Here is a 12,309-nt window from a genome sequence, read left to right as displayed (position 1 = left end):
AACCCTAGGGTGTTAATTAGAGAAAGGTCTCAATTATTCAATCTAGGGATTAGATGTAATTAGTCTTGAGTAGGGATAATAACATAACTTAGGGATCTCTATGGAACAATTTAAATGAATAAAGCGTCCGATTCGGAGCCAAAATAACAAGTACAATCTAGGTGGATTTTTCCTTAGGTATTGTCTTAATTCAATCGATTTTCTCAAAAGTAATTCCCCAATTCTATTCTTTGTGAGTTCTTAGTTTAGATAATTAGTTAGTTAACACAAAAACCCCATTATTTTTAGGCTAGATAATAAAAAGACAGTCATTACTAGTACTTTTAGTTCCTTTGGGTTCGACAATCCGGTCTTGCTAAAACTATACTACTGTTCGATAGGTACACTTGCCTACATCGCGATAATAGTTAGTTTCAAAAATGATTAATTATAAATATTTAAAGTCTATCACGAAATCACGCAATCAGAAACTCAAGTATGTTTTGACTCAGGTCCTATTATGATTCAGCTTGAATCCAGTAAAGAGTTTGTAGTTTATAATAATGCGTCGCATATCGATTTTGGATGTGTACTGATGCAAGATGGTAAGGTTGTGGCTTATGCATCCCGACAACTTAATTCGCATGAGGGAAATTATCTAACGTGCAATCTCAAATTAGCTACTGTGGTTTTTGCATTAAAATTTTTGAGACATTATCTGTATAGTGAAAGGTGTATCATATACATCGATCACAAGAGTCTTAAGTACCTCTTTACTCAAAAGAAGTTGAAACTTAGGCAGCGTAGATGGATTAAGCTGCTCAAGAATTACGACTGCATGATAGAGATCAACTTGGTAAGGCCAATGTGGTGGCCGATGCTCTTAGTCCTAGAGCAATTTCTGATTTGAGGGCGATGTTTGCTCGCCTAAGTATGTTCGAGGATTGGAGTCTGTTAGCAGAGTTGCAAGTTAAGCCGACTTGGATTGGTTAGATTCGAGAAAATAGTTGGGGGATGGCTCTCTGGTTTTGCATTTTTATCAGGTTGAATGTGACAGTAAGTCTGATTTTGGTTTGAGTAATGATAGGGTTCTATGTTTCCAATGACGAGTTTGTGTACTGAACGATTCCGATCTTAGACAGTCAATTCTGAGGAAAGCGCATGGTAGCCCTTATGCTATACATCCCGGTGGAAATAAGATGTATTAAGATCTCTGTAAACTGTTGGTGGTTGGGTTTGAAATGAGAGGTAACAGATTTTGTTGCTCATTATCTGACGTGCTAGCAAGTTAAGGCTGAGCACGAGTTGCCTTCGGGTTTGCTCCAACCCTTTAAGATTCCCTTATGGAAATGGGAACATATGACTATGTACTTCGTTAGTGGGTTACCTTTAACATCTACTAAGAAGGATTCTGTTTGGATTATCGTGGACCGATTGACCAAGTCCACCTATTTCATTCCGGTTCAGATAGATTACTCACTGCAAAAGTTGGTCAAACTCTACATTTTTGAGATTGTAAAACTTCACGATGTTTCGATTTTGATAATATCTAATAGAGATCCTCGCTTCACTTCTCGACTTTGGAAGAAACTTCATGAAGCTCTGAGTTTGATATTGGACTTCAATACTACGTTCCATCCTCAGACCGATAGTTAGTCTGAAAGGGTGATTCACATACTGGATGATATGATTCAGAGTTGTGTGATAGATTTCCAAGAGAGCTGGAAGGATTTTCTGCCTTTAGCTGAGGTCGCCTATAATAATAGTTTTTATTCTAGCATACAGATGCACCTTATGAGGCTCTGTATGGTCGTAAGTGTCGTACTCCATTATGTTGGACTGAGTTGGGTGAATGATGTGTTTTGGGTCCTAAGTTAGTTTTTGAGACTGAGGACAAAGTTAGGTTAATTCAGGATCATTTAAGATAGCTTCTGATAGACATAAGTCTTATGCAGATCTGAAAAGGAGGGATATCGAGTACTTTGTGGGTGACTTTATCTTTTTTAAGGTATCACCGTGGAAGAAAGTTCTACAATTCAGACGTAAGGGAAAGTTAAGCCTTAGGTTCATTGGGCCATATCGGATTCTGAAGCGTGTGAGACCAATCACTTATCAATTAGAGTTACCTCAGAAGTTAGACCGTATTCATGACATATTCCACGTCTCTATGTTAAGGCGGTATCAGTCTGATCCATATCTCGTTGTTTTTGTTGAAGAGATCAAGGTTAGATCAGATTTAACATTTGAGGAGGAGTCGGTTTAGATTTTGGGTCAAGAACTAAAAGTTTTGAGGAGGAAATCTATTTTGTTAGTTAAGGTTCTGTGGCAGAATCATGGCACTGAGGAAGCCACGTGGGAACCTCAGGACTCGATACGTCAGCAGTATCCTCATTTGTTTGGATCAGGTATATTTTGAGGCTAAAATTTCTTTTAGAAGGTAGAGTTGTAATGCCCTGGTTAATTTAACTTTGTTTCTGTGAAATCTGTCATAATTGAGTGTTTGCTTCAGTGATTAAGTGCTTTGGGTGTGTGTTTAGACCTTAGGTTCAAATTCCATTATTGGAAATTTTTGCTATTTTTGATCCTAACCTATTCATTGGCGGTTCGTCTTATATTCTATTGCTAGTCAAATCATATATGAATGAGCCTGCTAGTTCAAGTGGTAAGGTGTTAGCTTACCCAAGGTTTCGTGTTCAAATCCCCGTGAAGGCGTGGATGATAATTTCTGAGTCGGTTACCTAGTAAAGGTTCTGATGTTGTTGGATGAGAATCTAATGTCAGTTTAGTGGGATATGTTGTTAGTGGGGGTAGTGGGGGGAGTTAGGATTTTTGTTAATTTGGATTCATTTTATTTTCTTTTTAATTTTTATCTTTTCTCAAAAACCTCTCCTCTTTGTGTCCTTTTTTTTTGTTGGTTTCCCACTATCAAATTTCTTTCCTTTCTTCCTATTGATTTTTGTCATAATCTCCCTTTCAAATCGTAGTGCTTCAGTTTTCCTATTCTTTGTACGGCTTGGTAAGTAGTGTAATAAGGTTTTGCTCGGGTTAGGGGAGAATTCTTTTAAAGCTATTTTAAAATGATGTTGTCTTTTTCATTAGTATTGATTTTTGGGTTGTTGGTAGCAACGAATCGTAAGGAATGGAGCTCTCCTATTGTGGAATCATAGTATCGGGATTGTTCTGGAAGTTGGGTAAGTGATGAACGCTTGGATTTCGCTGTAGTGAATTTCTTTATTTAGATTTAATTGAGGATTTAAAATTGATTTTAGGGCGTGTATTGTCGATTTTTAGGTTCTGGTGGTCTTGGGATTGCTTCCGCGTAAAAAATGAACCAGGTGTGCAACGAGAACATGAGAAAATGAGGTTCAGTTAAAGCCGAAAATATGGCTTGTCGACGCCACACAGGTGTGTGCCCGACCATGTGTGACACATGGTTTAGGCATATAGGCCTACATAGGCAAGACTAATTTGGGCAAGTATGAAATTTTCCCTAGGGTCACATACATCGTTTTGATCGACTATGGGCCTTCCATAGGATCGGTAAGGGAAAAACAAACCCTAATGCATGTTATTTGCTATTTTGATAGACTGATTTGAGTTTAAGAAACGGATATGCATGCTTGATTGTTTTATATAAACATGTATGATATCTGTATACAAGCATGCAGGTCATGTTAACTTTGCTATATCTGTTTATCTTTATTTTGTATTTGTATATGGGGTGAAATTTGCATATGTGGAGGAAGTGTTCTATGAGACAGCTTGGCTACAAACTACTCTGATAAGCGTCGTAAAGACACTATGTTATATGTAGGGATGGGTAGGTATCTTATACCCCACATAGTGTGTTGGGATGGTCGGAGATGGTATGTAGAGGATGGGGGTAGGACTTTGCATATCTGTATGTTTTTTATAATCCGATTATGATATGATCTGATTCTATTAAAGACTTATGTCTGCTTCTATTTTTATATATTGAGAAATCTGAGTTTATGTGTATGTATAACTCTATTTAGTTACACACTGAGTTTATGAAAACTCACATCTGTTTGTCTGTTCTGTTCAGGTAATCCTCAGACATAGGCGGGTTGGTACGACAAAGTCTCAACGGTGACCACTAGTTGGCGAACTTGTTTAATTAACAATTTTATTTAAATTCTGGGTTATTTTGAGAGTTTTGTAATTTATGGACTCTCTAGACTGTTGTTTTAATTTCAATATTTTGATATGGTCTAGATTATTATTCCACATTTTTTAATGAAACGATTTACGAAAACAAAGGTTTTTACACAAACAAATATTTTACCGAAAACACAAGCTCGGATTTCAAATGTAATGATTTCTAACTTCCGCTGCCAAATAAGTTTTATTGTAGGAGTAAACTATCGACGTTTTCCTTAATGAATATAATAGAATTAACGTGTTTATAAAACGTGGACTCTCTTTTAGTAACAAATTATTCGAGAAATTTCAACACGATAAAATTGGTTACAAAACCCTTCTTCGTAACATTCCTAGATTCGACTATAACGTTTAGGCCGGGTTTAGGGTGTTTCAATTATGATATTACAATGTTCATTTTTATACTAATGATACGTAACATTAAACTTTAAATGTGCAACTAACTTTATAGTAGATTATAATATACGATTAACATGGGTTAAGTAATTAAGTTATTTTAGGTTTATTATGGAATTATGAATTTGTTTGAAATTCTCATGTTTAAGTTGTGAAATTGTTATGTTTAATTTATTTGGATTGCTTTTTAACTATTTTTGTTAATTTGTATTTATTTATTATTAATTATGAATTAATTTTATCTAAACTTATTTTTTTATTTTATATTTTTCTTGCAAATTCATATTCAAATTTTTACAGATTCAAACATCCAGCATGTGATTGAAAATGTTAAATTCAATTTTTTTTTTTGCAGATTGTTATGGAACTTTTAATTTGATCAGAACTCTTATGTTTAAATTATTAGGTATATTTAAATTGTTGTAAAATTATCGTGTTTAATTTATTTAGATTGTTATTTAACTATTTTAGTTAATTTACTTTTTATTTATTGTTAATTATAAATAAAATTTACTTAAAATTATTATTTTTCATTTGATTTTATATTATTTCGTGAATTTGGATATCCAGTATATATGATTGAAATGTTAAATTCGAAATTTTTTTTATGAATTTAGATATCTAACGGATAATGATATTTAATTCAGATTCAAGTTTAAATAATAATACTTGGACAATTTATAAATTTGGATTCGAATAATTTAAAAATGATAGATATAAGAGGTATTGCTAAAAAATTATAATGATGTGTAAATAATGATATGAATAGATAAGTGACATTTACATGCACGTTACATTTCCAAACTTGTTTTTATTTCATCCATAAGAAGTGAATAGATGATGAAAATTTTTTGGAGGTCTACAGCAGTGAGTTTTTACAATTCCATATTTTATATATTTCTAAAAATGAATCGGAAACTTAGAGTTGATAGGGATAAAGTGACCTTAGATTCCTTAACAGGGTGGGTAATGGTATTAGAATATATTTGATATGATATGGAAAATGCTTTAAATGTAGGAAAGGAAGATACTTCCCCGCCAATTAGAGCTAATTTATACCTTACCAATCTTGAGAAGCCTAAAACAGAGCATCCATCACACCTCCCCCTCCCCAGTATATTACTTCAATTGTCTTCTTAAACCCAAAAGTTTAAAAAAGGAAAAAAAAAAAAAAAACCCTCCGAATGTTGAGTTGACATGATTGATGATCAGCCATTCCCAACCAAATGGACCCAAAAACAAAGTTCTCAACACATCGGGAACGGGCAACCAATCCGCTGGTGTGGTGTGCTGCTATCATCTGCACCATCTTGACCGTAGCAGTCATCATCGCAGGCATTGTTACCTTCATAGGATACTTAGTTATACATCCCAGGGTGCCTTACGTCAGTGTCATGGATGCTCACCTAGACCATATCCAGATTGATTATGCGGGTATTCTGGAAATTCAGGTAACCATACTAATTCGAGCCCAGAATGGGAACGAAAAGGCACATGCAAGCTTCTCGGATTCGAGTTACAGCTTAAGCTTGAACGGGGAAGTGGTGGCGCAGCTGGTAGCACCACCCTTTGAAGTAGGTAAGAACAGTTCGGTTGATTTTAACTATGTAGTGCCATCTTCACCCATACCCTTAAGACCAGATCAAGCAGAGGATGTGGACACGGGGTTGAAGAAAGATTTGATTACATTCGATTTAAAAGGCAGTACCTGGGTGAGATGGAGAATAGGGCACCTGGCTTCAGTTAGGTTCTTGTGTCGTCTTGAGTGCCGGTTGCGTTTCCATCCTTTGAATGGAACTTACATTCCTTCACGCTGTAGTTCCAAGGCCAAATAATTTCCTCCTTTTATTTATTTTTTGTTATATATACATACATATACGTATACATCTACATAGAATAATTAAGCCTTTCCATTTTCTTTTGTATGCTCTATTCTGTACATGCTCTGTTCAACCACTTCGTACCCAAGTTGCCTTTTGTTTTTCATCATCATCATCATCATCATCATTAGTATTATGTTGAGGATTCATTTATTGGTAGAGGCAACTGGGATTTCTTATACAATATTATATTTGTGTAAATTAGTGACAAGCATGGCAAAGCTTATTCTAAATGTAGATAGTTTTATAATTATTTAAAAATCCACATTTCATATAATAAAAATTAAAAGGAAAAATTATTTTATTATGAGGGAATAACTTAATAAAATCATCTTATCAACTTTTAAAGAATTTAATTAATAAATTATACTCTAAATTGTATCACTTTTCTCAACTTGACACTTAAACTATTCAACTATTATTCAAATCACTTCAAATCTTAATAATACGATTATAAAAATACTCATTTACTAATTATATCATCCACACCAATACTTATTTTTCTAATTTTATATTATTTTTAATTAATATTAAAAATAAAAAACAATACGTCCCTGGCAAAATTTCATATATATGAATCTTGTTATTTCATGGCTTCTAAAAAAAAAACACCACCGAGATTTAACGGGTTAAATTAGGGATAAATACCAAAAATATAAAAAAAATTGGGGAAATGGGCCAAAAATTCTAATATTTAGGGAAATAGATTGATTTTAAAGAGAGAAAATGAAAATGAGCCCAACATGACATATTTTCTGCTAATGTGGGTGAAAGCGCACTTTGCTGGACGCGCTTTCAGCCAACGATAATATATCCCAATGGTTAAATTTCAAATCCCCCAATGACTATTTTATTTCCTACATAAACCTAAGCATTTTCACCACTTTTTTTTCAAATCCAATTCTCTCAAATCTCTTAAGATTTTAGTTCTAAATTTTTCATTAAATTTCTATCAAAATCTTGTTGTTATAATTTTTTATTTCATATTTTATTTGTTTCAAGTGACTTCTAATGGAAATTCCTCTTATTCATCTTAACGACAATCACATCTTTAGCGTGCAATTGCAAATGGTAAGAAAAATTTGTAATTTTTTAATTTTAATTAAGTTCATTTTTAAGTTGTTAACATTATTATATTTATTTATTTTTGTTGATATAATCAGACGGAAAATTAGATTCTGGAGATGTACCACATGTAATTGAAACTCAATTGCAAGAGGTGAGATTCTTACATGTGTCTTGTATACTTGGAGTGTAATAGCTTGTTTTTTAGTGGTATCAAAAATAGTAGTTTCGGGGCTACAAGTCCGACGAGTGAGTTCATATAATTAGTATTTAAATTATACGAGTCAATATTAATTTTATAGTGAATTTTAATATGAGGAATATTAACAGATAGAATTAAAAGTTAGTATAAGTGGTTCAGTTCAAAAGTCAAGTGATTATTGAAAACAAGGTATTAGGACCTCGTTTCTGTAATTTAAGGCTTAAATATTTATGGAGTCGTATTATATATGAATTGAGGTTTGGTTCGGCAATTTTGATAACTTATTAGTTAATTGCGGTAAAAGGATTAAATTGCAAAAGAGGTAAAAGTTAATTGCTTTTGATTTAAAATAGTAAAGGGACCAAAACGATAATTAAACCATGGTAAAAAAGTCCAAGCGGTGGTGGAAATGATTAGATCCACTAACTTTTGAGCTATTTTCTCATTTAGTCCTAATTAGTTAGGATTAAATTGAAAATTAAGTTTATTTAGTTGGAATTTAATAAAAATTGAAGGACCAATTGTGCAATTAAACTCTCCTTGAATGGTAAATATACCATTAGAAGGGATAGTGGATGGTATTAGTCTTATAAATGTTGAAAATTTTAAGTAATTAGGAATGGTAAAATAGTAAATTGGTAATTAAATGAAATATAATAAAGAAAAGGCTATTTTACTAAACCGACCCAAAAAGTTTTGATATTTACAAAAATGACCCAGGTTCAAAAACAATCACCAAAATAACTTGAAATGAACAATAGAATAGGGTTTTGGGAACCCAATGGCAGACACCACCTAATGTTTTGGTCCCATAATTGCCTAATGTTTGTGTTAGGCTTTAAAAAATTAATTTTTTTACTTTGGGAACCCAATGGTCGGCACCAGGGTATTTTTTAAATTCGTATCATACTGGTATACAAAAATATCAGTATTTAAAAAAAAATTGGATTTGGCCTTCTAATGGCTGGCACTAGGGTAGCAAAAAAAAATGGTGTTGACCTGTAGATGGCCGGCACCAGGTACTTTTTTCATGTCCCAATGCAATTTATTTTTTGCCTTGGGCTTCTAATGGTCGGCACCAGGCTAGTAAAAAAACAAAATTTGGTTCTGGCCTTCTAATGGCCGGTACCAGGCTAGTAAAAAAAACAGAATTTGGTTCTGGCCTTCTAATGGCAGGCACCAGGCTAGTAAAAAAAACAAAATTTGGTTCTGGCCTTCTAATGGCCGGCACCAGACTAGTAAAACAAATTATTTGTTTGTGCTGGCCTGTAGATGGCCGGCACCAGGTATTTTTTCCGTGTGTTTTTCCTTTTTTTGTTTTGGCCTTCTAATGGCTGGCACCAAACTAGTAATTTTTTTTTTGTGCTGGGCATGTATTGGCCGACACCAGAGTAAAAGAAAGAAAAATTTTAGAGCTAGCCATGTATTGGCCGACACCAAACCTTATATATATAGTGGGTGGTTTGAGTTCTGATAGTGTAAATGGATAAGAAAATATTTTTTTGAGAGAGACAACAAAATGAGAGTGTTTTGTAATATATCATCAAATGAGTTTTTTGTAGTGGATTGTAAATGGGAGTTTTTCGTAGTGTACAACCGAATTTCGGGTTGAATTATATACTGTTATGTTTTAACGGAGTTGAATTATATACTGTCATGTTCACCCTAAAGGTTATGTTATTAAGGGTTGGATGACTTTTTACGGCATAGATGGCTAATCGAGATGTCCAACGCAGATGGACATTATCTATGGTGCAATAGCGTTTATTCCGCAACTTAGTGGGGTACTGATGGCCGAATTTAAAAAAGACTTATCGTTTATTCTAGAAAGGTATCTCAGGGGACAATTGAAGAAGAAAGGGTACGGAGCTTTTAGGAAGTTATATTTTCTCTTGGTTTATACAGCTGGTTTTCTGTTGCTTTTTAATTCTATTGACCGTTTCAGCTATCCTGATGCAATGTATACCTGATTCAAGCATAAGACGATATATTGTGAAGAAACTACTATTGAAAATAATTGTATTATTTCTTTAGAATGTTTTTATTTTTTTATATTTGTAAATTTAATATAGTTTTTAGGATTTAAGATTTCATTTTTATATTTTGGTGTATTAATTTCTTAGAATGCTTGTATTTTTTTTGTATCTGTACATTTAATTTAATCTGTAATATATGTAGTTTGAATTTAAAATTTTCGTGTATTAATTTTACTCATCTATTTGTAGGTCATTGGGTGTTTAAATTTAATCTAGTGTGTATTACTTTTGTTTGAATTTTTTTTTGTATTAATATTGTAGAATGATTGTATTTTATTGTGTATGTAAATTTAATTTGTCGTGTACTATTACTTATTCAAATTATTATTGTTAAATATTTCAAAGTCATTTATTCAAACAAATAATTATTTTAGAGAAAATAAATTAATATTAAAAATAGAATAATTAAAAAATAAAATAAATATTTACAGAATAATTTAAAAATAAAGTAAAAATTGTAGATAAAAATTAAAATTGCCATGACCTCGACGACATCCCCAGCACGGGCGTGTAACGGTCCAAATGCCTTTGTTGGCAATGTCATGCACCTTACTCAGGCATTTGAGAATTGCTCGATTCAGCCTCCAGTGTCCCGTCCGGTGTACTTAGAAAAGTAGAATAATCATATACACCATAATTGGGAGTTAACGGGTATTGCATGACCGGAGATACCGATGGAAAAATATCCTCAGTGGTGGCTATGCTTGTTTTGGATTCGAGCTCCGGGTGGTATGAATGATCTAGACCATGTCGAATGTTGAGGTTGGAGGTCGTCACCAAAAATATCCTTGAATGATGGAGAAATTTGTTGCTCGGGCTCGGGTTCTAGGTGGTGTAATGATGAGCCGGATGCTTCATATTCAGGCTCGAGATCAAGGTTCAAGGCAGTATCGAACTTGATGTTCCCGAATGGCAGAACTCGGTTACAATGCGGTTGTGCGTTCTTTTGTTGCCATCGAGAAGATTTCGGTTGTGTATATCTTTGGATTAGCATATAATGACCTTGGAATATAAAGGGTTTCCCGTGTGCCATATATCTTGCTGCGTACTCGGGCGTAGGAGAGAACCTTCCCTCTAAGACATACAAGAGAGGGCGCCTCGAATGTCGATGATTCCACAGAAATATATACGGTTCATGTTTTTGCGCCCAATTTAAAGCATCCCGACCCAAACTCTTTTTGTCTATTTCGTGGACTTCTTTGATGTCGACGGGAGGGTTCAGGATAGGTTGTGCACAACCGAACTGCCTCAAAACCCGACCTCCATCGTACCACTCCACCATATAGAAATGAATCAACAGCATATTTAACACGAACAGCTGTTGCTGCTCGATAACCCATGATGACATCAGCGCCGCGGTATCTTCCTCATCATATGGCATTCATATAAAATGCATAATATAGACAATACATTATTATTTAATTTTTTCTTGTGTAATTATTGTATTTAAAAAAGAAATATTTGGAATCGTATTTTATTCCATCCCCAGAATGAGTCTCTATCATCATAAGTACATATACGGTGAACAATCGACCGATTTTCGATACATTTGCCGATCTAAAAAAACGAATAAATTATTAGACTGTTTTTTCCATGCAAAAAAATGAGTATACTATACTATACAATTAAAAAGTAGATGGCAAAACTGAACTATGTATTTACCTATTAACGAGTGGCTACACATACAGTTGGTGGCTCACTGATGCTAGAAATGGTATTCGGTATAATGCCCAAGACCGCAGTAGAAGGCAGCAACCACTCATTGTTTTCGTAAACGGCTTTGTCGCTCAAGAAAGCTCGCAGTATAAGCATGCCAACACTGCAGAGCCCCAACTAAATCTTCTGGCAAGCTCAAGATCCTCTAATAAGGGGAGATACATTATTGAGACTTTATTTTGATTGATGTCCGGCAATAGTATCCCACCTATAAGTTGAAGAATGAACGCTCTTGCAACGTAGTTAATGCCCATCTGCGTTGGACTGCTCGAAAGATGCTGCAAGTTTTCTTTTAACCAAGTAAATTTAATATAGGTTAATCGTCCTTCCTCGTCGTTAGGGGGTACCCTTCCAAGTAACCACTCGCAAGTGCACCACGGATCGGGCACTCTTCCAAGATCGGTCACTGCTTTGACATTTATAAACAGCCCTAGTTGGACTGCTACGTCTTGTAGTGTAATAGTTAACTCCCCACACGGGAGGTGGAATATATGTGTCTCCGGGTGCCATCTTTCAACTAAGGCGGATATTAGATCGGCCCGTAGCTTAGATATCTGAATGTACGCTGCTACCCCAAAATCTGCGACATTTAAATACGACAAAACTCTTCAATCGAAAAAATAACCGGGATCATGCAACCCAGGTCTCACAATTCGGTACAGATCCTGCATTTATAATAAATATAGAATGTTATATTTCTCCTTAAAAAAGAATTTAAAAGAATATTTAAAATTAAATAAGACATTTTTTTCTCGTTTACCTTATGCACATTGGCTACAATGTGGCTGTTGTCATTTAAAATAATATTAGGATTAGGATCCATGGAGTGATCGGCGATTGTCGGCAGTGGTTG

The 12,309-nt window shown here is 34.2% G+C and overlaps 1 protein-coding gene across 1 annotated transcript; it reads left to right on the top strand.

Moving 5' to 3' along the window:
• Window positions 1-5,783: 5,783 nt before the first annotated feature.
• Window positions 5,784-6,392, top strand: LOC107902502 (uncharacterized). Its single transcript, XM_016828671.1, has one exon. The coding sequence runs from the start codon at window positions 5,784-5,786 to the stop codon at window positions 6,390-6,392; it is 609 nt and encodes a 202-aa protein (XP_016684160.1).
• The last annotated feature ends 5,917 nt before the right edge of the window (window positions 6,393-12,309 follow it).

The sequence above is a fragment of the Gossypium hirsutum genome, chromosome A05 (assembly GCF_007990345.1).
Source record: "Gossypium hirsutum isolate 1008001.06 chromosome A05, Gossypium_hirsutum_v2.1, whole genome shotgun sequence".
NCBI classification, from domain to species: Eukaryota; Viridiplantae; Streptophyta; class Magnoliopsida; order Malvales; family Malvaceae; genus Gossypium; species Gossypium hirsutum.
Note: the sequence above shows the minus strand (reverse complement) of the source record. Positions and strands in the feature narration are given on the sequence as shown.